The sequence below is a fragment of the Ahaetulla prasina genome, chromosome 2 (genome assembly GCF_028640845.1).
Source record: "Ahaetulla prasina isolate Xishuangbanna chromosome 2, ASM2864084v1, whole genome shotgun sequence".
Taxonomy (NCBI): domain Eukaryota; kingdom Metazoa; phylum Chordata; class Lepidosauria; order Squamata; family Colubridae; genus Ahaetulla; species Ahaetulla prasina.
Genome location: NC_080540.1, coordinates 282,809,899 through 282,835,769, shown reverse-complemented (window position 1 = coordinate 282,835,769; position 25,871 = coordinate 282,809,899). Strand labels below are relative to the sequence as shown.

General features: G+C 40.3%; 1 protein-coding gene across 1 annotated transcript in view; it reads left to right on the top strand.

Moving 5' to 3' along the window:
* Positions 1–25,871, top strand: part of MALT1 (MALT1 paracaspase) — a 65,011-nt gene that overhangs the window by 8,050 nt on the left and 31,090 nt on the right. The window contains exons 4-10 of the mRNA XM_058168101.1: positions 5,419–5,569; positions 11,567–11,745; positions 14,805–14,901; positions 17,402–17,434; positions 17,768–17,794; positions 21,312–21,344; positions 23,981–24,184. Of these exons, the coding sequence (XP_058024084.1) occupies positions 5,419–5,569; positions 11,567–11,745; positions 14,805–14,901; positions 17,402–17,434; positions 17,768–17,794; positions 21,312–21,344; positions 23,981–24,184 (724 nt within the window). The remainder of the gene's footprint in view (positions 1–5,418; positions 5,570–11,566; positions 11,746–14,804; positions 14,902–17,401; positions 17,435–17,767; positions 17,795–21,311; positions 21,345–23,980; positions 24,185–25,871) is intronic.

Here is a 25,871-nt window from a genome sequence, read left to right as displayed (position 1 = left end):
CACTCTGTTGGCTGAAAATGGGCCACGGGGGGAGAGGCTCATTCAACCTCCCCTGTGGCCCATTTTTGGCTTCCACGGCTTCCTGCAGCACTGTGCTGGCTGAAAAGAGGCCGCAGGGGTCTCGCACAGCCTGTTTTGGCCAGCAGAAGGCACCGCAGGCAGGTCCTTTGTTATTTCTAGGCCGGCCTGCGGGCCTTGAGTTTGACACCCCTGCGCTAGAGGAACAGATTTCAAATCAGCATTCTTGTGATTGTTCTCCCTCCTGGTGGGACAGGAGAGAATCTGGTCCTGCCTCGTGTGGTGGGGTCTATGACAAGTCACTGTGGACAAGTCACCACAGCCAACCTGCCTCGGCCATCTCACTGCGGCCAACTCGCTACGGGACAATTCAATACGGCATAATTCAAGAGAGAGACAAGTAGAATTGCAGAGGGCCTTGTCTTGTGTCAGGCTTGAACCTTTAGAGCTGCAATTCTACTTGTCCCTCTCTTGAGTTATCTCATGTTGAATTGTCTTGTCGCAAGTTGGCCAGGGTGACTTGGCCATGAAGAGTTGTCCCATTCTGGGTGTGGTGGGAGGCTTGGTCTCTCTCCCTCATCCAGGCCCTCTCTACAATGGTCCACTTAATGATCACAAATGGAAGAGCCTGGATTGCATTTTTTGAGCAAAGCAGTCACATGGCATCTTGCTTAATGACAGCTTCACTCAGTGACTGAGATTTCAGGCCCAGTTGGGGTTGTAAGTAGAAGACTATCTGTATCTTATTTATTATTTGGGCGAGATAGATGGCAAACAAATTTAATGAATAAGAAAAAAAAAATTAAAAATGTTTTTATTCTATTTATACTGTTTATCCCACCTCTCTTTTGTGAGTTGAATGTGACACTGTATGCAGAAGTGTTTCCGGATTTTATCTTCATGACCATCTCTCAACTGTGCACTGGGCAGAATTGTAACCTGAGAAAAACATCTCAGGCAAGCGTCCCGAGGTGTCTTGAGGATAAAGGGAGGGAGGATGAAAGCATATTGAGACCTGAAAGAGTCTGCTACAGGTAGTCCTCAACTTACAACAGTTCATTTAGTGACTGTTCAAAGTTACAGCTGCTGTGAAAAAAGTGACTTATGGCCATTTTTCACAGTTTCAGCCTTTCCAGCATCCCCATGATCATGTGATCAAAATTCAGATGACTGGCATCTGATTCATATTTATCATTTTTGCCGTGTCCCAGGGTCATGTGATCACCTTTTGCAACCTTCTGATGAGCAAAGTCAATGGGGAAGGCCGAGTCACTTAACAACTGGGTTACTAACTTATCAACTGTGGTGATTCACTTAACAACTCAGACAAGAAGGTTGGAAAATGGGGCAAAATTCACTTAATTAATGTCTCATTTAACAACAGAAATTTTGTGTTCAATTGCGATTGTATAGACTAGGCTAGGCTAGACTAGACAAGAACAGATAGAATAGAATAGAATAGAATAGAATAGAATAGAATAGAATAGAATAGAATTTTTATTGGCCAAGTGTGATTGGATGGACAAGGAATTTGTCTTGGTGCATATGCTCTCAGTGTACATAAAAGAAAAGATACTTTCATCAAGGTACAACACTTACAACACTTAATGATAGTCATAGGGTATAAATTTAACACTTAATGATACAACACTTAATTATAGTCATAGGCTACAATTTGGTTAATCAGGAAACAATCAATTACAGTATAAATTGTAAGGATACAAGCAACAAAGTTATAGTCATAAGTGGAAGGAGATGGGTGATGGGAACGATGAGAAGATTAATAGTAGTGCAGATTTAGTAAATAGTTTGGCAGTGTTGAGGGAATTATTTGTTTAGCAGAGTGATGGCATTCTGGAAAAAACTGTTCTTGTATCTAGTTGCAGTGCCCTATAGCGTCGTTTTAAGGGTAGAAGTTGAAACAGTTTATGTCCAGGATGTGAGGTATCTGTAAGTTGTAAGTTGAGGACTACCTGTAGTATATTCACATCAATAAAAGTAATATAAAGCTGCATGACTTTAGTCTCCTAGTCTAGTCTATATTTGAGGGGTTTATTTTATTTAAACCAATTTAATCGGCCATCCATCTCACACAAGATGTGAAGGGTTGACATCATGATACTATACTGTGCATAGGCCTATTACACAATAGTTCCCAAATTCTTATTTTAAGTTATTTTGAAAACTTAAGTGGGATAAAATGTATGGTAAAATAACTCAAATTCTTGAAGCCAACGTACCATTTTTTCAGTGCCCATGATTTTTAAAAGAAATGTGTTTTTCATATTTGAGGAATAGTAATTTCACAGGGAAAATCAGTATATTGCAGGGATCTTGGCAGCACTCATAAAAATATTGAATGGGTGTTTATAATATGCAACTAAAATATGAATATAACTGGTTTCTTTTTGGACAAAACAATTCTATGACATTAAGCAGTGTTGAATAAGGACCTGTGGATACAAAATGATTCCATTACTGGTACACACTTGCATTTGGCAGAACTTGAAATTTCACTATTGTTGAAGTTTAAGTACTCTTCATGTAATATTTTGATTTTTTTTTGATCTGGGTCTATATAGTATGAAATTTTCCCATTCTCAAAAGTACACTTCACATCCAAAATAGGTATTTAATGTTAATTGAATTAACATGATGTGTGCATGGAAATACATTATCATATTAAGCTGCAGTTCTAAGTATTCAAACTATATAGACAGTTCTCAACTTGCAACTAATCAAAGTTCCAATAGGCCTACCTGAGTGGTACATTGGAACTCAGATTTGATTCAGTTCCAATGATCAGCTCCCTTCCCATGGTCACATGACCTCACTTTGGGGGCTTGGAAATGGGCTGAATTTATGGCTGTTTGCAGTGTCCCATAGTCACGTCAGATCTGGCTTTTTCTGCAGCGTATTTTGTGACTACACTTGTTGATCCATTCTATGTCTTTTGGTGTAAAACTGGTTTTGTGGATTTTAGCAGTCTTACTGTTATCTGCTTGATTTCTCTTGCCTTGCATTGCCTTACAAATTATTCAAGCTTTGTAAACTGCCTAGAGTTACTGTTGTAACTGTTGTAAGGTAGTGGAATGAATGAATGAATGAATGAATGAATGAATCGATCAATGAATCAATCAGTTGGTCAATCAGTCAGTCAATTAATGAATCAATCAATGAAAAGTCAATACATTACATCTCAATAATGCCTTAAAAGCTCCTCTTTATGTTCTTAGTCTTGGTCCTGAATTGGAGAGACTAACTCCCTGCTCATCTACAAGTTTATCAGGCAGCCTTTACTTTGCCTTCCATTTTAATCCATTTTAACAGTATTGTTGTGTTGATAATATTTATACCGCCCTTCTCCCGAAGGACTCAGGGCGGTGTACAGGCAAAAGTAAAAACAACACAATATACAAATTAAAATACCTTTTAAAAACTTATTAAATTAGCCTGAAATTAAAATTTTCCATACTAAAAACCCCATTTAAAATTAATAAAATTTCCCCTTAAAACTAATTTAAGCCAGCCCTGCGCGAATAAAAAGATGTGTTTTTAGTTCGTGGCGAAATGTCCGGAGGTCAGGTATTTGACGTAAACCCGGGGGAAGCTCATTCCAGAGTGTGGGTGCCCCCACAGAGAAGGCCCTTCCCCTGGGGGCCGCCAGCCGGCATTGTTTGGCGGACGGCACCCTGAGAAGTCCCTCTCTATGGGAGCGTACGGGTCGGTGGGAGGCATGTGGTAGCAGCAGGCGGTCCCGTAAGTACCCAGGTCCTAAGCCATGGAGCGCTTTAAAGGTCATAACCAACACCTTAAAGTGCACTCGAAAGCCACAGGCAGCCAGTGCAGCCTGCGCAGGATCGGTGTTACAAGGGATCTACTTGTAGCTCCTCCTATGACCCGCGCAGCTGCATTCTGGACTAACTGAAGCCTCCGAGCGCACTTCAAGGGGAGCCCCATGTAGAGAGCATTACAGTAATCCAAGCGAGAGGTAACGAGCGCATGAGTGACCGTGCATAAGGCATCCCGATCAAGGAAGGGGCGCAACTGCCGAACCAGGCGAACCTGGTGGAAGGCCCCCCTGGAGACGGCCGTCAAATGATCTTCAAACGACAGCCGGTCGTCCAGGAGGACACCTAAGTTGCGCACCCTATCCTTTGGGGCCAATAACTCGCCACCAACAGCCAGCCGCGGCTGCAGCTTACTGAATCGGGGTGGCGCGATCCACCGCCAATCCCTCTTGGAGGGGTTAAGCTTGTGCCTGTTTCTCCCCATCCAGACCCGTCGGCTTCCAAACACCGGGACAGCACTTCAACAACTTCATTGGGGTGGTCCGGGTGGAAAAGTACAGCTGAGTGTCATCAGCGTACTGCTGGTATCTCACCCCGAAACCACTGATGATCTCACCCAACGGTTTCATGTAGATGTTGAACAGAAGGGGCGAGAGAATCGACCCCTGAGGGACCCCACAAGTGAGGCCCCTCGCGGTCGACCTCTGCCCCCCTGTCAACACCGTCTGCGGCCGGTCAGAGAGATAGGAGGAGAACCACCGATATACGGTGCCTCCCACTCCCAATCCCCCCAACGGGCGCAGCAAGATACCATGGTCGATGGTATCGAACGCCGCTGAGAGGTCTAATAGGACCAGGGCAGAGGAATAACCCCTGTCCCGAGCCCTCCAGAGATCATCCACCAATGCGACCAAAGCTGTCTCCGTGCTGTATCCGGGTCGGAAGCCGGACTGGAACGGGTCTAGATAGACGTCTTCATCCAGGTATTGGGGTAGCTGTCGCGCCACGGCACTCTCTACAACCTTCGCAACAAAGCGAAGGTTGGAGACTGGACGATAATTACCCAAAACAGCTGGGTCCAGGGAGGGCTTCTTAAGGAGGGGTCTCACCACCGCCTCTTTCAAGGCGGCAGGGAAAACCCCTTCCAACAAAGAAGCGTTGATAATCCCGTTTAACAGTATTGTTGTGTTGATAATATTTATGCTGAGTGTCTTTCAGAATGAAAATTATTAGATAACATAATAATATAATTGTTAGATAAGATAAACAAGAGTAAGTTAGATTGAGACGCGTGGTATAAAAATTGAATCAAACAATCATTCAAATTTTAAAATCTTGAGGACTTGAGATTTCATTTTTCTTAATTAATCTGTCTCAAACAGGGAATGAATAGGCCTGAACTCCAAACTGATCTTTGCTGAAACTCTATTCTATTGGTTTAAAATAATGTTCAACATAGAACAATGGTTGAGTTCACCAATCAATCGAAGTTTAAATCAACGATCAGCAAAACCAGCTTTTGTGTGTAATATAGGTAAACACTATTGTATTATACCTTCCAAAATCTTCCCTATTGTGGCAATGTGTTTTTTGTTGTACCCTAATTCAGGTTCCATATGGGAATTCCCCAGAACTGATATTCAATCAAGTAACTGCAGAAGATGCGGGATTATACATATGTCGAGTGAACAGCGATTCTTCCTATGAATTCAGCCAATGGGCACAGCTGGATGTTTGTGATAGCCAAAGAGATGCTGATGGTGGGTTACAAACTTTTTACATGGTAGAAATGGCAAGAAGGTGTAAATAGGAGGTGTACTGATTTTCTACTTTCATTTTAATGTAACAATAATATTTTTAGATTTCTAAAGTTCTTTTTCTTGGCATAGGGATGATTGTGATTGATTATGAAGTCATAGAATCTCTGATTATGGACTTTTCTCCTTTCTCTATGGCTGCAGTTTCAGGAAACACAATTCTTAAATCTCTGTCACGTTAGGTTATAACGATAATAGATTTCTGAAAACTTTTAATGAGTCCATGCTGGTATATTTGACCACAACAACAGATTTAAAAGCATCTGTCATCAGTCCTGGAGAAAATACTTTACAGCTTTTATGTACCATATTTTTTTGGAGTATAAGACACACCTTCCCCCCCCCCCTCAAAAAAAGAGGGTGAAAATCTGGGTGCGTTTTATACTCTGAATGTAGCCCCACCTAGCTTCTCAAACCGAGGTTTCAGAGGCTGAAAAAAGCATCTGAAAAGAAGCTTCAGAAAGAAGCCCCCAAACAGAGCTTTAGAAAAAAAGCCTCCAAACAGAGCTTCAGAAAAGAAGCCCCCAAACAGAGTTTCAGAGGCTTTTTTTCTGAAGCTGTTTCAGAGGCTTTCTGAGGCAGAAAAAAATGTTATTTCTGAAACCGAGTTTCAGTAGTTTCAGAGGCAGAAGCAAAAAAAAAAGTAAGACACAGAGCTCACAATCAAGAAACCTGTTGCTAAAATTCAACAGCTGATTGGGGGTATTCCAGGAGGCTGATCCACCTGCCAATCAGCTTTTTTCTTATTTTTCAAAAACTAAGGTGCATCTTATACTCCAAAAAACACGGCACTTTTAGCAGGGGCACAAGTTCATGAAAGTTTAAAGACTTATCTGTCAGTATTTACCTGGAAAATTTTCACTGCTTGTTTCTTAGTGACTTTTTAAAAGTATTTCTATATTATATTTTAATGAGAAGTATCTTAACACAGTGTAAACATTCACATTAAAGCAATTTAGTTAACTATGGGTTTCTGAAAAACACATGTTTTAGATCATATATTAAAAACCATTTAATGCTGAATGAACCAGGAAAGTCTTTATCTGTCACTGGAAACTGAGTAATAAATGGCTTCTCTGATCCCTCAAGAAAGCATTTAAATCCATTTAAAGCTTTGTTGATAAGAGCTACATCCTGAGTTGAGCCCACTAACACTTGGAGCCACTCCAAATGATGTAAGGTTGAGGTATGTTTCATTGCTTTCAAATAAAAGAGAATATTTGTAGCTCAGAATTGAACCGGGCAGTCCCTGGCACCCTCTGAGCTTGCTTGCTTGCTTGCAGATGTTACATTCAAATAGGTAACTTCTTACCTAGAAAATGAGAGTATCCCTGTTTATACAGGTAGTCCTCTACTTACGACCACAATTGAACCCAAAATGTATGTTGCTAAGTGAGAAATTTGTTAAGTGAGTTTTGCCCCATTTTACAACTTTCCTTGCCACATTTGTGAAATGAATCACTGCAGTTGTTAAAAATTAGTAGCACCGTTGTTAAGTGAATCTGGCGTCCCCATTGATTTTGCTGTTCAGAAGGTCACAAAAGGTGATCACATGACCACAGGGCACTGCAACCGTCATAAGTATGAGTCAGTTGCCAAGCATCTAAATGTAAATCATATTATCGTGGGGATGCTGCAATGGTCATAAGTGTGAAAAACGGTCGTAAGTCACTTTTTTCAGTGCCATTATATCTTCTGTCATTAAACGAACTGTTTTAAGTCGAGGACTATCTGCATACAGAAGCTTGTCTTGCCTGTGTTGGTGGGGGTATGTTTTTTTCTTTTTTTTAAAAAAAATTATGCATTTTCCGTTGTTATGTATAACGTTTCCATTTCTCCAACGTCAGTGTACTGTTTGTATCAAATATCTTTTGAATACACATAGTTTTATATACACCATCATTATAACCATTTTTCTCATAATTTGAGAATAATATATACAAAGTAATCTTCCCTTCTAATCGCCCTATACAATGTAATCTATAATCAAGTATAATCCAGTGATAATATTGCTTATGGTATTATTGTTTTTATATATACTTTTATTTTAGTGATCATCCTTAATTATAAATTACTAACTTCTGCTTCTATTTTCTAACTATTTATAAAATAGGTCCCAAGTTTTTTCTCTTTGGTAGGTCCTTGATTAGGATGTTGTTTTCTTCTTGACATGTTTTCTTCTCTTAACCATCTAGTTTAGCTATACTGTTCTGGATTAAATACAGTTTCTTATCACTCCTGCATTAAAATGATAAGTCATTAAAATATTATCGTCAGATACTGTATATCTTGGTGGATAATCACTTAAGCAATTTCTTGTCCAAAAAGATAATATACTTCAGGGTTTTTTTTACAGTACTTTACAACTCTAGTATTTCTTATTAAAAAGGAATATGCAATTAAATATGGCAGTAGTTGCTATTAGTTTTATGTGTAAGTTTTATGGTGCATGAAATAGGAGTGAAGCCTTAATTGTAATTTATTTGTATCATACGTAATATAGTACTTCTGCAATGAATTAGCATCTAGCCATTAATATATGTTACCTGTAGGAATATTTTTTGCTTTAATACAAGAAAATGTATTAACCACTAAGAAGTTCTCAGAACATGAACATGGCAAATAATTTAATATGAATTAAAAATCACCTGAGTAACTACAGTAGTCCTTGAGTTATAACTGTATTTCAGCCCACAATTGCAGTCTTAAGTCATGACAGTTGTAAAGCAGGTCATCATGTGACCGGACCCCAATTTTACTACCTTTTTTTCTGGTAGATGCTAAGCAAATATGGCAAGGAACACAGTCACGTGGTAAGGATGCTGGGCTGATGATTGGCAGGCTCCCATTTGAGACCCAGTTGCTCCCATGTGGTGGAGTGAGCTCCCATCACTGGCTTCATCTCCTGCCAACCCAACAGTTTGAAAATGGGAGACAGTGAGTAGATAGATGTGTCGTGTCCCACTCCCACTCCGACGAACGAGTCAAGGAAGTCCGTAACAAACTTGGCAATGAAGCCTCTGCAGCTTGCCAAGTTCCTTCGAGGTTTATCAGGACAGGCAGGAGTCCAAGTTGTGACTTCAGCGATAGAGTCCGATATCAGCAAACTAGCTAAGACTTTGCTTGACTCAAGGTTGGAATGCCAAAAGCAGGTCCTTTATATAGGCTGTGGGGTGTGGCTCCATGACTCAGCATTTATCCAGGCCTGCCCCATCTTTCCTTCTGCTGGCGTCACCTCTCAGATCTCCGGAAGCGAGGGTCCTCCCACGCTGAATTGTCTTCAGCTGGATCTGCTGTCAGCGTCTGGGAAAGGGAGGGGTCAGAGGGAGTAGACCCAGGTAATTCCAGCACCTGGCTGGCTTCCTGCTCTGAAGGCTGAGCCAAAGGAACACACGCTGTATGAGTGAGGTTTCTTGGGCTACTCCTTTCACTCCTGGAATCCTCTCCAGGCATGGGGCCAGGGCCGGGGGCTGGAGGCATGACAGGCTGTTCATCTTCATTATCAGACTCGGAGTCTGATAAAAGGCCCAGTTGGAGACAGGAGGGGCCCGGCTAAGGAGAGGAGGGAGGACGAGTCACAACAGATAGGTACCTGTCGGGTCCCACTCCTCCGCTGACGGCCGGATCGGGGAAGTCCGTATCAGGTGTGCCGCTGCAGCTCTGCCAAAGTCCTAGCAAAATTCTCAAGGCAGACAGGAGACCAGGAAGTGACTTCAGCAATCCAAGGTAGACTTTGCCTGACTCAGAGAATGTGTCGTGTCCCACTCCTCCGCTGACGGCCGGGTCAGGGAAGTTCGTATCAGGGTCTAGTTGCTCCATTTGCCTGGGCATGGAGCCGGGGCTGGGGGCTGGAGGCACTTCTTCCTCGGCCTGTCTGGGCATGGTGCCAGGGCTGGGGCCTGGAGGCATGCCAGGACATTCCTCAGCGTTCGGGAGGAGATAAGAAGGGCCCGGCTGCGGGGAAAGCGAACGAGACACAACAGAATGCCAGAAAGCAGATCCTTTATATAGGCCATGGAGTGTGGCTCCATGATTCAGCACTTATCCAGGCCTGCCCCTCCCTTCCTTTTGCTGACGCTGCCTATCAATTCTCCTGAAGCGAGGGTCGCTCCAGGCTCCAGCTGTTGGTAATTGACCTTCCTCAGGCTCACATGCTGTGGGGGAGGGGGAGGGGTCTAGTTGCTCCATTTGCCTGGGCATGGAGCCGGGGCTGGGGGCTGGAGGCACTTCTTTCTCGGCCTGTCTGGGCATGGTGCCAGGGCTGGGGCCTGGAGGCATGCCAGGACATTCCTCAGCGTTTGGGAGGAGATAAGAAGGGCCCAGCTGCGGGGAAAGTGAACGAGACACAACAGAATGCCAGAAAGCAGATCCTTTATATAGGCCATGGAGTGTGGCTCCATGATTCAGCACTTATCCAGGCCTGCCCCTCCCTTCCTTTTGCTGACGCTGCCTATCAATTCTCCTGAAGCGAGGATCTCTCCAGGCTCCAGCTGTTGGTAATTGACATTCCTCAGGCTCACATGCTGTGGGGGAGGGGGAGGGGTCTAGTTGCTCCGTTTGCCTGGGCATGGAGCCAGGGCTGGGGGCTGGAGGCACGTCAGGCCCTTCTTCTTGCTCGGCCTGTCTGGGCATGGTGCCAGGGCTGGCGCCTGGAGGCATGCCAGGACATTCCTCAGCGTTCGGAAGGAGATAAGAAGGGCCCGGCTGCGGGGAAAGCGAGCGAGACACAACAGGTACCACTTTGGTGGGACATGAAAAGAGCCTCCTATTGGACATTCCCTGGGCAATGAAGATGTCACCGGCTAATCCCTTCAACCCGGAAGCGACATAACTGTAGTAGTAGTAGCAAATGTGACAGTCATAAAGTGAATGTAGCTTTTTTAAGCAAAACCATTATTCACTATAGGGTGTTTTTTTTGCCAGAAACTGGAAGTAAATGCCAGTTAATAGGATAGGATAGGATAGGATAGGATAGGATAGGATAGGATAGGATAGGATAGGATAGGATAGGATAGGATAGGATAGAATTTTTTATTGGCCAAGTGTGACACAAGGAATTGGTGCGTATCCTCTCAGTGTACATAAAAGAAAAGATACGTTCATCAAGAATCATAAGGTACAACACTGAATGATAGTCATAGTTTCTGGCAAAAACACCCTAAATCGGGGTACCGAAAATGACTGTGAACGTGGGCTGGTTGCCAAGCATCCAAAATGTAGTATGTGACCATGGGGGTCACCAGGTTGTAAGTATTTTTGAGAGGTAGTAACTTTGAACAGTCATTAAGCAACCAATTGTAAGTGGAGGATGATCTGCAGCACCTTTTTAAATTTAGTATTCTGAATTGACTCTCTAAAGCAGGCTCAGAAATTCTGGGAGTCGAAGTCCACCGATCACAAAGGGGTCATCATCCCCTATCCCTGCTCTAAAGCAAGGATGCCAAACTCAAGGCCTGCGGGCTGCATCCGGGCCCGCAGGGTGCTTAGATCTGGCCTGTGGGCCCATTCTGGAAAGAGCGAAGGACTGGCCCGTGGTGCCTCTACACAGCCATCCCGGGCTCCATTTTCGCTGGCAGAGCACTGCAGGAGGCCACTGCAGCCAAAAACGGAGCTCGGGAGGGCCGTGTGCAATCCTCGACACCTGGCCATGCCCCCCTCCCCGCCCCTCCAAGGTCAAACACAACCCTGATGTGGCCCTCAATGAAATCGAGTTTGACACCCCTGCTCTAAAGGAACAAGCGCACCCTGTTTATTGCTTTCTTCTCAAAACCGTCCACTTCCTTTAAATTAGTGGCAGCAAATAAATGAGGAAGTCACTGAGGAGGACCCAGTTGTAGGCGAAGAAATTATCGTTCTTTGCTGACTTGCTTATGGCCTATCTCTGTTGCTTTGGCTGAAAAGATTTGTATCTCACAAACATTTAAACCTCTTCAATTTCAGGAAGCTACCTCGAGTTGCCTGAAAAGAAAATACACATCTACCTGCAACCGCAATCTCAGAACTTGATGGTTGGGCAAATGTTAATTCTTCAATGTGAAGCCACAGGAAATCCCACGCCACAGTACCAGTGGTACAAAGAAGAATTCCCACTTCCCAATGGAGAGAAAAAGACCTATGTGGTAAGTCTGTTCCCCACCCCCACCCTCAGCTACACTGATGAGGAATTGATGACACATTTTACATTCAAAGGCTCCTCGAAATAAACTCTCCAAGAGGAATTCTGAAATTCAGTTAATAAGATAGCATGTTCATTAACCCCCTAATGTTTTGCCATCAGCACGCTGATAATAGGTGCATGGCTCTCTGTGGAATATTGCAGTCCGAAGTGAATTTAATTGCTTGTATCCTATATCCCAAAGTATTTACTGGCTGAGAGGCTAAACCCAAGGCTTTTGATTATTTAGCATGACCGCAAAGTTGATGCAAGACTATGCATGAGCCTTAACGCAATGACCTCCATTAAGTTAGCATTAGTTTTATGAAATTCTTAGGATAGGAAAGGATAGGATAGGATAGGACAGGACAGGACAGGACAGAATAACGATGCAGAATTTGGTAGATTTCGCAGTTATAAAAGGTCCTTGGTGCTCTCTGAGCACAATTAACAATGCAATGCAATGCAATGCAACGCAACGCAATACAACGCAATGCAATTCTTTATTGGCCAAGTGAGATTAGACACCCAAGGAATTTGTCTCCGGTTCATAAGCTCACAGTGTATACATAAACAGCAAGTAATAGGTCATAGAGTTAGATTTTAGTTTATGGGTTTTATCTTGGGTTTTAATTTTTATATTTTTAATTAAGGCTTTTGAATAAGTTTTTTAATTGTTTTTAGAATTGTATTTATTGTATTTTTTGCTTTTAAATGCCTGTAAACCGCCCTGAGTCCTGTGGGAGATAGGGCGGTATATAAATATAAACAATAAATAAATAAATAAATAAATAGGCCATAATTATTACAAATCATTAATCATAGCTTACAAACAATAATTGAATAGCTTTATTCTTAGGCATTAATGCTGACTGTAGAAAGATATTACAAGTAGTCCTTGACTTATTACAGTTTGTTTAGGGACTGTTCAAAGTTACAACGGTATTGGAAAAAAGTGACTTATGACCATTTTTCACACAACCATAGCAGCATCCCCATGGTCATGTGATTAAAATTCAGACACTTAGCGACTGGTTCATATTTATGATGGTTGCATTGTCCCAGGGTCATGGATCACCTTTTCAACCTTCTGAGAAGCAAAGTCAATGCGGAAACCAGATTCACTTAACAAACATGTTATTAACTTAACACCTGCAGTGATTCACATAACAGCTGTGACAAGAAAGGTCGTACAGTGGGGCAAAATTCACTGAACAAATGTCTCACTTAGCAATAGAAATGTTAGGATCAATTGTGGTTGTAAGTCAAAGACTACCTGTATTTTCCCTTAAATTTAAATGGCATGTTGTTGTTGTTAGTTGAGAAGTCGTGTCTGACGATGTTCCTCCAGGCCTTCCTGTCCTCTACCATCCTCTGGAGTCCATTTAAGCTCATGCCGACTGCTTCAGTGACTCCATCCAGCCACCTCATTCTCTGTCGTCCCATTCTTCTTTTGCCCTCAATCGTTCCTAGCATTAGGCTCTTCTCCAGTGAGACCTTCCTTCCTTCTCATTAGTATTTGCGTTTCACCTTCAGGATCTGGCCTTCTAAAGAGCAGTTGATCTCCTCTAGGACTGACTGGTTTGATCGCCTTGCAGTCCAAGGGACTCGCGGGAGTCTTCTCCAGCACCATAGTTCAAAGCCTCAATTCTTTGGCACTCAGCCTTCTTTATGGTCCAGCTTTCACAGCCATACATTGCAACTGGGAAAACCATAACCTTGACTATACGCACTTTTGTTGGCAGGGTGATGTCTCTGCTTTTTAGTACGCTGTCTAGATTTGCCATAGCTTTCCTCCCCAGGAGCAAGCGTCTTTTAATTTCTTGGCTGCAGTCCCCATCTGCAGTCCCCATCTTGGAGCCCAGGAAAATAAAATCTGTCACTACCTCCATTTCTTCCCCATCTATTTACCAGGGTTGTACAGCATATAGAGCACTTTTTTTTCTCTTGTAGGAAGACAGTTCACGAAAAATGGATTCAAAGTTTGGAAAGATTTGTATATATGTAACATAGTGTAAATTTTAAAAGGAAAAATAGACGCCAGCAATCTGTATTAGGATCTATAGATAGTCCTGGACCTACAGCCATTCATTTAGTGACCGTTTGAATTATAACAGCACTAAAAAAAAGTGACTTACGACCGTTTTTCCACTCAGTCATTGCAGCATCCCCATGGTCACATGATCAGGATTCAGACTCTTGGCAGCTGGCCTGTATTTATGACAGTTGCAGGGTCCCAGCATCATGTGATCACGTTTTGCGACCTTCTGACAAGCAAAGTCAATGGGGAAGCCAGATTTGCTTAACAACATGTTACTAACTTAACAACTTCAGTGATTCACTTAACAACTATGGTAAGAAAGGTTGTAAAACGAGGCACAATTCACTGCACTGCACACCAGAACAACTAGACACAAGAACAGTTTTTTCCCAAAGGCCATCACTCTGCTAAACAAATAATTCCCTCAACACTGTCAAACTATTACGAAATCTGCACTACTATTAATCTTCTCATCGTTTCCATCACCCATCTCTTTCCACTTATGACTGTATGACTGTAAATTTTTGTTGCTATCATTAAGGGTTAAATTGTACCCTATGACCATCATTTGTGTTGTAAATGTTGTACCTTGATGAACGTATCTTTTCTTTTATGTACACTGAGAGCATATGCACCAAGACAAATTCCTTGTCTGTCCAATCACACTTGGCCAATAAATTCTATTCTATTAACAACTGTCTTGCTTAGCAATAGAAAATTTGGGCTCAATTTGGTCATATATTGAGAACTACCTGTAACTACCTGTAATTTTTTTCTCTGTGAGGAAGGATTTTTTTTTTAATGAGCCTTTGTCTGCAATTTGAAAGGTTTCTCATCACAGTGAATTAGGCTGCAGAATTTGTAGCTTCAGATTCAGGCTGTCAGAATGCAAACTTTATTGAAAGGTATTTGATAGTATTGCTGGAATAAAAAGAACGAACTTTGGTGACTGCCTAACTAGAAAATGTGTGGTACTCTTGAAGGTATCCTGCGTAGACATTGAACATCAAGGAACGTATTGGTGTCGCGTGTACAATAATCAAGACAATGAAGAAAGCAGAAAAGTGAAAGTAACTATAGGTAAGGAGTCTAATAGTAAATTTAATTAAGCAGTAAAATGGTATGTAGTTCGGTTTGGCATTTCTTACATTCTTCAGTGTAAGAAATTACTAATGGGATCAGTTATAATAAACAGGGCAGTTTTTGCGGGACTTGTTTTATATATATCTTTTAAAAAAAGCCATAGAATAATTCCATATTTCTTAATATTCCCTAGAAAATTAAGGTCTGAACTTGGCTAGGTTCTTATTTGTTGATGCTGGACACCAATACAGTTGACATTCTTGTAACAGTCATAATTATTTTATAGATTTTTTTTTTACTTGCAGGAAATCTTGTTCAAACTATGTAATTATTGTGTTCCCCTGAATGTCAAGATTGCCACCAACATAGGATAAACTTTATGCCCTGGCTGGGGGGCGAAATGATAAGATCTCTATGCTATTTATCAAATTTCTAACCCTGCTACCATATTCCCTTGATTTCCTGATGTTTATTCACGCTGTGTGGGAAAGGGATATATATCAGTAATGTTACCTTCTATTTGCATTCTGCTGGGGGTGTATAAGTAGGATATGCATAATGTCAGAAGATTCTCAATAATCCAGGCCATGGTTGTACCAATGGTGCTTTTCCAAAAGGCAACTGGACTTGGTTACATTTTTCATCCAAGAAGTTTCTTCAGTTCAGTAACAGAACTAAGGAAGCTTCTTGGATGAGAAGCGAAAAGTTTTCAAGGAAAAACCAAGACAGTTCAGTTGCCTTTTGGAAAAGCATCTTTAGGATAGGATACCCTAAACATTCTCATTTTTAATATTTTCATTTTTCTTAACCTTTTTAAATGTATTGTGTGCCATGAAGGAAAATACTGTATGTAGCAGGGATGTCCAGACTTGGCCCCTTGAAGAGTGGTGGACTTCGACTCCCAAAGCCAGCACCTTGCTCATATTTATAGCTCATGCTGGCTGGGGAATTCTGGAAGTTGAAGTCCACCACTTTTCAAGGGGCCAGGTTTGGACACCCCTGGTATGTAGTGTAACACATCTATATATAATGTCTATATAAAATGTACATGATTAATTTCAAGTCAGGCTACGACAGGCCTCATTTCCTTTTTAGTTTCTAATTGCATGAGACTTTCAAGAAGAGACTGGACTGCCATTTGTCAGAAATGGCATAGGGTCTCCTGCTTGGGCGGTTGGGAGGGGGGGTGTTGGACTAGATCAGTGGTCTCCAACCTTGGCAGTTTTAAGCCTAGAGGACTTCAACTCCCAGAATTCCCCAGCCAGCTTTGCTGGGAGTTGAAGTCCGCCAGGCTTAAAGTTGCCAAGGTTGGAGACCTCTGGACTAGATGACCTACAAGGTCCCTTCCAACTCTGTTAATCTGAGGAAATCTGTAGGATTTCTAGTAGGTAGGCAGTCAAAACCTGCTACAGAATTGAGATTATATTGTCCTTCCATAAAACACTGCATATTGTTTGCATTATGAACAGTTTATTGTTCTGTAAGGCTTTTTAAGTTTATAATGTGCTGTGGTCACTATTGGTTGAAAGCCTCAATATTATATGTCCATTGTTGATCGCTCTTGGTTAGACATGCTAAATTATATGTATCGGCCCTTCACGGTATACCAGACTAGGAAACCAGTGCCATGTAGATCAGGAGTGGGTTCTTCTTACTTTTACTACCGGTTCGCAATGGGGCCGTGCGCATGTACACGCTTCGCTCGTGCACAGATCATCATTTATGACATCCGGACAGGTGGGCGGAGCCTCCCACCGATTTTACTACCAGTTCTATAAAACCAGACAGAACCGGGAGCAACCCACCACTGATGTAGATTGGTTCTAATTTTATTATAATACTATAGTAAAAGAATCTTGCAAGTCTGGATGCATTTGCCCTTCTCTCCCTTCATGAGAACTAGGGAGGAGCCTATCTGAAAGATTTACTCATTATTTTCTTGATCCTGGCTGATGCCTTCTTATCTGCCTGTTACACTGATAGCAATTTTATTTAGGGCTACGTCTGTCTTTGTGATTTGCAAAGAAAGTGATTTGCATAAGCACCCTTTAGATCTGTGAATAGTGGCAGAGGAATAACTGACTTTGCTTTTGTCTTATAAATATGAGGTTGGCTCCATGATTTTAGAAAAATAAAAGTATACAACGAAGGCATATTTTAAATGCCTTCAATGTTTCATAATGTTCCCTTTATGAATTTGTTGCCAAATCCACACACATATTCTGTTCAAGAGTTCTGGTTTCCAAGTTTGGAATTTTAAATATCTTCATAAGAATAGTGCATCTGCCTTTATTAGATCCTTAGGCAAGAAAAATAAATAAATAGATTCAGTTTTCTCTCAGTTTGACAGACACACATTTAAGTATGAATTATGCTGTAGTGCTTGGCTCCGAACTTGTTGGAAATGTAACTATAACATACCCCCTATGTGTATTCTTGCATGTCACGAATAAAATCAGAAGCTTCACTGTAGCATTCTTTTCTCTTGAAACTCAAGGTGGAAAATCTGTTGCAGTAGAATGCACGGAAGGTAACGTTAATCAAATACCATATAACTTTCTGATAAAACCTAAAATACTGACAACTTGGTGATTCTGGGATCTATAGCTAGAATGGAATGTTGTGCTGTATGAATGCCAATGTGATGCCATATCCTTGCACGAGCTGTTCATTTCTTCTTTACATCTTCTACTAATTATACAAAGTTAGTCCTTTTCTTTGTCACTAACTTTGTAAGCGCTGAAGAGAGCAATAATTAAACATGGTTTGCCTTCTGCTTTTAATTTTAATTTTTGATTAACTCATAAATCTCTTTTCATATATTTATTTAAACTGTACGTTCATTTTCCTTTGTTTCTTTCAGATGAATTAAATGACCTTGCAAGGCCTGGTAAGTATATTATACGGGATAAAACATAAAAACTGCAGATCTTTCTTTATGTATGCTCATGTACTGTATAACATATATAAAATCTTTAGGATCTTTGCTCATTAATAGAAATTTGCTGCTATTAATATTGTTACTGATGGTGCTCATTATTTTTTCCCAATTTTTAAATATATTTAATTTATAATCAACATTTACAGTATACGTCTTTATTCAGGCTATGCAATTGTTTAAAGGTTTCCCTGGCCTGCTATAAAAACTAAAAGTAGATATTAGGTGGGAATCCCATGCTACAAGGTAAGTTTAATAAGTTGGTTTATTTAATGTGGTAGACTGAATCATATCTATTTTGACCTCCTAAATTCATTATGAGAATCATCCTCCAGTAGCTAAAGACTTGAATTGTTGAGCGGCTATGTATAGGAAGATATCTCTTTCTTCGTTAACCATGGGGCATCAGAAAATATGTATCAGCTATTAATGTATATCAACTACTGTATTATTTATATATGATAAGATGATCCAGATACTAAGTGAAAATATTATGAAATGAATCACACTGTTGACTGATTTGCTAAACCTAGCACAGATATATAATCTGGTGCTTGTTAAATTATCAAATGATAATTTGATAATAAGAATTATGCCAAGCATTGTGTTCTCTCTCTAAAAATCATGTCAGTTCTCTTACACATTTGAATTTTGCTCTGGGTTCAGAGCCACTTTCTTTGCGTGAAATGTCTTTGTGACTGTGTATTTGTCCTTAAGATTGTAAGTAGCGCAGTAATAATAATAGAACAACGAAAAACAAAAAATGTGTATCTGGCAAAGAAGCTGATTTTTCAGTTTCCAATGGCCAAGAATCTTTTACTAGCTCAAAAGCAAGAATTAGAATCCCTGAAAGCTACATTAAGTTTATATAATGAGCTTGGAAAGATATTTCTGATTTTCATAGCAAGTTCTCAGTGGGTAGCATTGTTGGAATATTTTCATGACTGATAAGAAGAAAGTAAATGGTTCTGCAAGGAGTTTCCTTAGCTTAGCAACACTTGGGAACAGCAGGACTGTAGTATTAGGATCCAATTTTTAATTCCTTGGGGCTTTCGTCATTCTGGAAATAGAAGTGTAAAAATTCCAAGATGTTAAAGTTATTAGGAACATTTCTCTCCACCATTAGATAACAATATGATAAGATGATCCAGATACTAAGTGAAAATATTATGAAATGAATCACACTGTTGACTGATTTGCTAAACCTAGCACAGATATATAATCTGGTGCTTGTTAAATTATCAAATGATAATTTGATAATAAGAATTATGCCAAGCATTGTGTTCTCTCTCTAAAAATCATGTCAGTTCTCTTACACATTTGAATTTTGCTCTGGGTTCAGAGCCACTTTCTTTGCGTGAAATGTCTTTGTGACTGTGTATTTGTCCTTAAGATTGTAAGTAGCGCAGTAATAATAATAGAACAACGAAAAACAAAAAATGTGTATCTGGCAAAGAAGCTGATTTTTCAGTTTCCAATGGCCAAGAATCTTTTACTAGCTCAAAAGCAAGAATTAGAATCCCTGAAAGCTACATTAAGTTTATATAATGAGCTTGGAAAGATATTTCTGATTTTCATAGCAAGTTCTCAGTGGGTAGCATTGTTGGAATATTTTCATGACTGATAAGAAGAAAGTAAATGGTTCTGCAAGGAGTTTCCTTAGCTTAGCAACACTTGGGAACAGCAGGACTGTAGTATTAGGATCCAATTTTTAATTCCTTGGGGCTTTCGTCATTCTGGAAATAGAAGTGTAAAAATTCCAAGATGTTAAAGTTATTAGGAACATTTCTCTCCACCATTAGATAACAATATCAAAAGAGGGATTCACAAATTATGTTGGAAACAGATTGTGGCTAGAATGCAGTATTGCAGGCTGACTCTGCTCACAGCCAGGAGTTCAATTCTCACTGGTTGAAGGTTGACTCAGCCTTCCATCCTTCTGAGGTTGATAAAATGAGGACCCAGATTGTTGGGGGCAATATTCTGACTCTGTAAACAGCTTAGAGAGGGTTGTAAAAGCACTATTGGAGCAGTAATATAAGTCTAAGAGCTATTGCTATTGTTATTATGGGGTCTTTATTTAACTGTTTACATCGAATGGTCTGATAAATGTAACATTGTTTGGTTTTTGTGAACAAATTTTATCTTACTCACATTTCACAAAATTCCAAAAATTATTCAAGTATTTAATATAATGTACTCATTACATTAAAATATAATTCTAGCAGATCGCTAAAAAAAAAAACCAGACAGCTACTTCTAACAAGCCCAGAAAATTATAAGTACTTCAGTAGAGTACTGAAGTAGAGAAGATTGAAATTTTATTTTTGTAACCTGCATACATGTAATCCTCGACTTAGAACCATTTGTTTAGCAACCATTCAAAGATACAATGGGCACCAAAAAAAATGATCTATGAGCGATCCTCACATTTATGATCATTGCAGCATCTCCATGGTCACATGATCAAAATTTGAGTGCTTAGCAACCAGTCTGTATTTACAATAGTTGCAGCATCAGAGGGTCATGTGACTGCCATATACATATTCACAGCTGTCTTTTGACAAGCAAAGTCTATGGGGGAAGCCGGATTTGCTTAAGAATCGTGATAATAATAATTATTATTATTATTAAAGATAATTAATGATTAGAAAAGTCTTGGAATGTGCAGAAATGGATAAACTTACAAAGGAGATACAAGAAAAAGAGGAAACAGAATATTATATAGTGTGGGAGAAATGGCTAGGGGAGAGAGAGATAAAAGGCGGGGAAAGATCAAATAAAGAAGATATAGGAGTAGAAATGTAAAAAAAATAGGAGGAACCAGAAAAAATGTAGTTTATAGAAATAAAATTGAGTACACTGTTATTTATATGTATATATGTAAATAAATTAATATTAGACTTTTTTGTATAAAGGATACATTGAAATAAGGGAGAAAAAATAAACAAGTAAGAAATGATTAACTGTTGCGAAATTGTTGGAAAGAAACTATTGTTTAAAAATTCTTTTTTGTTTTTTGAAAAATGTTTAGTAAAAATTATTTTTTAAAAAAGAATCATGTGATTCACTTAATTAATGAAGTGATTTTCTTAAAAAAGACTGGCAAAAAAGGACGTATATTGGGGCATGACTCACTTAAAAACCACCCGGCTTAGTGACAGAAATTCAGGTCCCAATTTTGGTGGTAAGGTGAGGACTAGCTGTAATACGTATCCAATAATCTTACGAATTTATAAGACAGATCAGTCTAGTAATGCTCAGTTTTAAAAATCATCTAAGCAGAATTCCATCAGGAAGTAAAACTGGGATAGCTCTAATGAACAGGATATTACTTTTTAAAAAATTAAAAGCACAAATATTTCCCTTGTTAAGAGCAAGTGTGATCCAAGTTGAGGAACATTTGATTATTTGTAAATTTTATTAACGTTTGCGAGTCCAAAACTTTTTTCATTCTTTCTTTACAAAGCAGATCTTGAACAAGCAACTGAAAGGCAGTTTGGTAAGTAGCTTTATATATTTTTCTAACCAGGCAAATCCTTAATTTTTTTTTTATTAAAAAGCTTCTGGGAGAAGCACGAAGCTGAAGCCTGAAGATGACAAATGAGATTTATATTCCGCCTTTCTACCAGAATTTTAAGATAGCTTACAGGAGTATCTCTCCATAGTAGCATAATGGAAGAACTCTCATGCAAGTTAAATTTTCTTTACACTAAGTTGACAGATCCAGAAGGGTACACCAGAGGGAGAAAGACTGATGGTACAACTTCTGAATTTGCAGGAGCAAATTCCATCATTGACTACATATATTTAATATAATTGCAGCAGCAGCCCATCAAATTAAAATTTTTAATTTAATTTAATTTAAATTTCAGAAATTAAATTAAATTTTAAACCATACATGTTCCTTTATAGGTAATACCTTCATCATTGCTCAACAATTATTGAAGTCTAAAAATAGTTTATTTTTTTAAAAAATGGTTTCTTTAAACTTCAGAATTCCTAATAGTTAAATTAAGTAATTAATTCAGAAAAGCTTAATTTCTTGCTTCATTCTTTGTTTGAAATTTGGCCTTCCAGAGAAGGTGTTTAAGCTCATTCTGGGAAAGGTTCCATTAGAATTTGATTATTTGCTTGGCAAAGAACATAGTTTATACAAGGGATTTAAGTATAGACGTCAGTGTATTTCCTTAGCACAATGAAATGCAAACTATTTGTATGATGCTACATAAAGATCCTCAGTACAATGGAAACTAGCTGGGCTATTGCAATTATATGAAACAAATGCAATGCTGGAATTTGCTCCTGCAAATTCAGAATTTGTACCATCAGACTTTCTCCCATCATTGTACCAATTCGTTATGTGTCAAGTTTGTGTAAAGAAAATTTAAATCAGATGAGAGTTCTTTTGTTGTGCTGCTACAGAGAGATATCCCTGTAAGCTACTCTAAATTCCTGAAATCTAAATAAATAATAAGGAAAGATAAAAGCTACATATTATAGTAGCACATTTGATTTAAAAGTGATGCTCCCACCATTACTATAAAAACTGTTCAATAAAGGTGAGCTTATTCAAAGATGAGTCAAGAATCTGGAATTCCTATTCACAATTTTGACAAACAATGAGATAACAAAGCAAGATAGCATTTAGCAAAATGCAAAATTCCCAACTGGAAGTACAATTCATGCTGTCTGTTGTTTGTACTACATCTGGCAATTTGTAGCCCGTTTTGCTAATGTATACTTTCTCTTTGGATTAAATCCTATGCTATTCGTAAAAATAGGTCCGTATTAAATCCCTCTGTGTTGTATTAACCGCCCCAAACAAGTGACAATTGAACTCTTGAGAGTGTGCGGTCATTTGTAACCCTGTCTCTGTGAAATGGCTGTCATTGAAATAGTTCTTGATATATTGTATTTCATCTATAAACTATGTGTTCAATCACTAAAACTGCAAGGATAAACAGTAAATATAAGTCCAAGGCAAGGAAATTGATTTGCAATGCTTTCAGAAAAACGATTAATTTTTATTATACCCAAACCATTTTTTAATGCTTTGGTAAGTCCACACTTGGAATTCTGCAACCATTTTTGGTCATCTTGATGTAAAAAAGATGTTGAGACTATAGAAAGAGTACAGAGAAGAGCAGCAAAGATGATTAGGGGACTGGAAGCTAAAACATAAAAATGGTTGCTGGAATTGGGTATGTCTAGTTCAATGAAAAGAAGGACTAGGGGAGACAGAATAGCAGTTTTCCAATATCTCAGGGGCTGCCACAAAGAAGAGGGAGTCGGGCTGTTCTCCAAAGCACCTGAAGGCAGAACAAGAAGTAATGGATGGAAACTAATCAAGGAGAGAACCAAACTAGAACTAAGGAGGAAATTTCCTGACAGAACAATTAATCAGTGGAATGACTTGCCTCCAGAAGTTGTGGGTGCTCCAACACTGAAAGTTTTAAGAAGAGATTGGACATCAATTTGTTTGAAAGGATATAGGGTTTCCTGCCTAAGTAGCGGGTTGGACTAGAAGACCTCCAAGGTCCCTTCCAACTCTTATTCTGTTAAAAATACATTGTAAGCCGCCCTGAGTCTTCGGAGAAGGGCGGGGTATAAATGTAAACAAAAAAAAAAAAAAAAAAAAAAAAAAAAAAAAGGCAGGAAGTGAACCTGAACTTGAATGAAATCTTGGACTAATATTTGCCCTTGTTTCTGTAGTTGATATTAACGTGCTTTGCCTCCTTCTCTCTAAGTATGCTTCATTACGCATTCATTGGCGCACTGGTTAGAGTGCAGTACTGCAGGCTACTTCTGCTGATCACCAGCTGCCGGCAGTTTGGCAGTTCGAATCTCGCCAGGCTCAAGGTTGACTCAGCCTTCCATCCTTCCGAGGTCGGTAAAATGAGGGCCCAGATTATTGGGGGCAATAGGCTGACTCTGTAAACTGCTTAGAGAGGGCTGTAAAGCGCTGTGAAGTGGTATATAAGTCTAAGTGCTATTGCTATTACACATTTTTATGGGGAGTTACTTATGTATAAGATACCCTGAAGTCTTCCTATGAATTATCATGCATGTTAATTTCCTTGCATGCATACTGTGGAAAAGCTATTTAGAAACATGCTTTGTTTTCTCCCTTTGTAGCAGTAGATAAAGTAGCACTACTGATGGGGAACATGAGCTACTATAACCATCCCAAACTCAAGGCTCCACTAGTGGATGTTTACGAGCTGACCAACTTGCTGAGGCAGATGGACTTTAAAGTGGTCTCCTTGCTGGACCTGACCGAACCTGAGATGCGGAATGCAGTGGATGAATTCTTACTGCTCCTGGACAAAGGTGTCTACGGTAAGAGTTTGTGATTTGGTGGCCAATCAAGCTGAGTTTCACTTTGTTTGCCAGAAGCAAAGGTGGGTTTCAGTAGGTTCTGACCAGTTCTGGAGAACCGGTAGTGGAAATTTTGAGTAGTTCGGAGAACCAGTAGTAAAAATTCTGACTGGCCCAACCCCCATCTATTCTCTCCCTCCCGAATCCCAGCTGATCGGGAGGAAATGGAGATTTTCCAGTAACCTTCCCTTGGAGTGGGGTGGGAATGGAGATTTTACAGTATCCTTCCTCTGCCACACCCACCAAGCCACGCCCACCAAGCCACACCCACAAAACTGGTAGTAAAAAAATTTGAAACCCACCACTGGCCAGAATGTATCTTTCATGGTTACTTTATTTGGCCGAATTTGGGGTTCTACAGTGAGGAGGGATTTGAACTGGGTAGCATAAATCCCCATTTCCTCCCGATCAGCTGGGACTTGGGAGGCAGAGAATAGATGGGGATGGGGCCAGTCAGAATTTTTACTACCAGTTCTGTGGGTGTGGCTTGGTGAGCGTGGCATGGCTTGGTGGGCGTGGCATCAGTTCCTTTTTCGAACTGATTGAAAAAGGCACGTCTCTGAAATCTCACCAGTATATTATTTTTCGTAGTTGTCATTACAAATACTCTTCACCAGGCCAGGATAGGAAGAGCCCAGCTCCTAATAGTACATAAATGTAGTCACGCATTGGTTCGAGTTGGACGTGTCTTCGCGGTAGATGCTAGCACACAAGTGGTTATATAGGCAGCTTTCTCATTGCTCAGATGCGTAATGCTTGATTCACTTAGTTCCTCCTGATCTGACATTCAGAATGCCTTTCGCTCTTTATACGGCTGAGCCAACAATCGCTCTGACAGGAAGATTTACTGTAATAGCACTCACAGCTTTTCAGATCGCCGCATTCTTTGACAATCCTTTTTAGCAGCGGCTTGTCAGGAAAATTCAGATCACTGTCGATGGGATGTTGCAGTTGCTTCCCGATCAGGCTCAGGCGTGCTTGGATCCATTAACTCTGGGTTCCTGGTGTGTTTTTATTTATTTATTTTTAGATCGAATTTGTATATCCGGCCAACTCGCACATAGGTAATTCCGAATGGCTTACAAAATTTAAAAAAGCCACGGTATAATAAAACTCATTTTTTTAAAAAAAAAACCATGTCCACCTCCCATGGCAGCAACAACACAATCAAATCAGCTACTTAATCGGATTCCTCTCCATTCATGACAAAGCTATGTTTTTAAGACTTTTCAGAAAAACAATAGGATGGGGGCAGGGGTGGCCTTCAAAAATTTTAGCAAGGGGTTCTCTGCCTGGTTGCTGGGTGGGTGTGGCCATGGTGGGCTTGGCCTAGTCAGCCTCCTGCACCATGGGGGGGACGGGCTGCCCTCCCCAGGTTCCGGAGGCTTTCCTCGAGCCTCCAGGAGGGTGAAAATAGCCTCCCCAAGCTCCGGAGGCCCTCTGGAGGCCAGAAACAGGCCTGTTTCCGGCCTTCCCGAACTTCCAGTAGCCAGTTTTTTGCCCTCCTTGAGCCTCCGCACACACCCTGCACTTACCTGCATCCAAAACGGGCCGCGTGGGGACTCCTGAGAGTGGAGGGGTGGGCTGGGCTGGGCCAGCCAGTAGTGGGATTTGGGGGTTCTCCAAACTGCACAGAATCTTAGCTAGA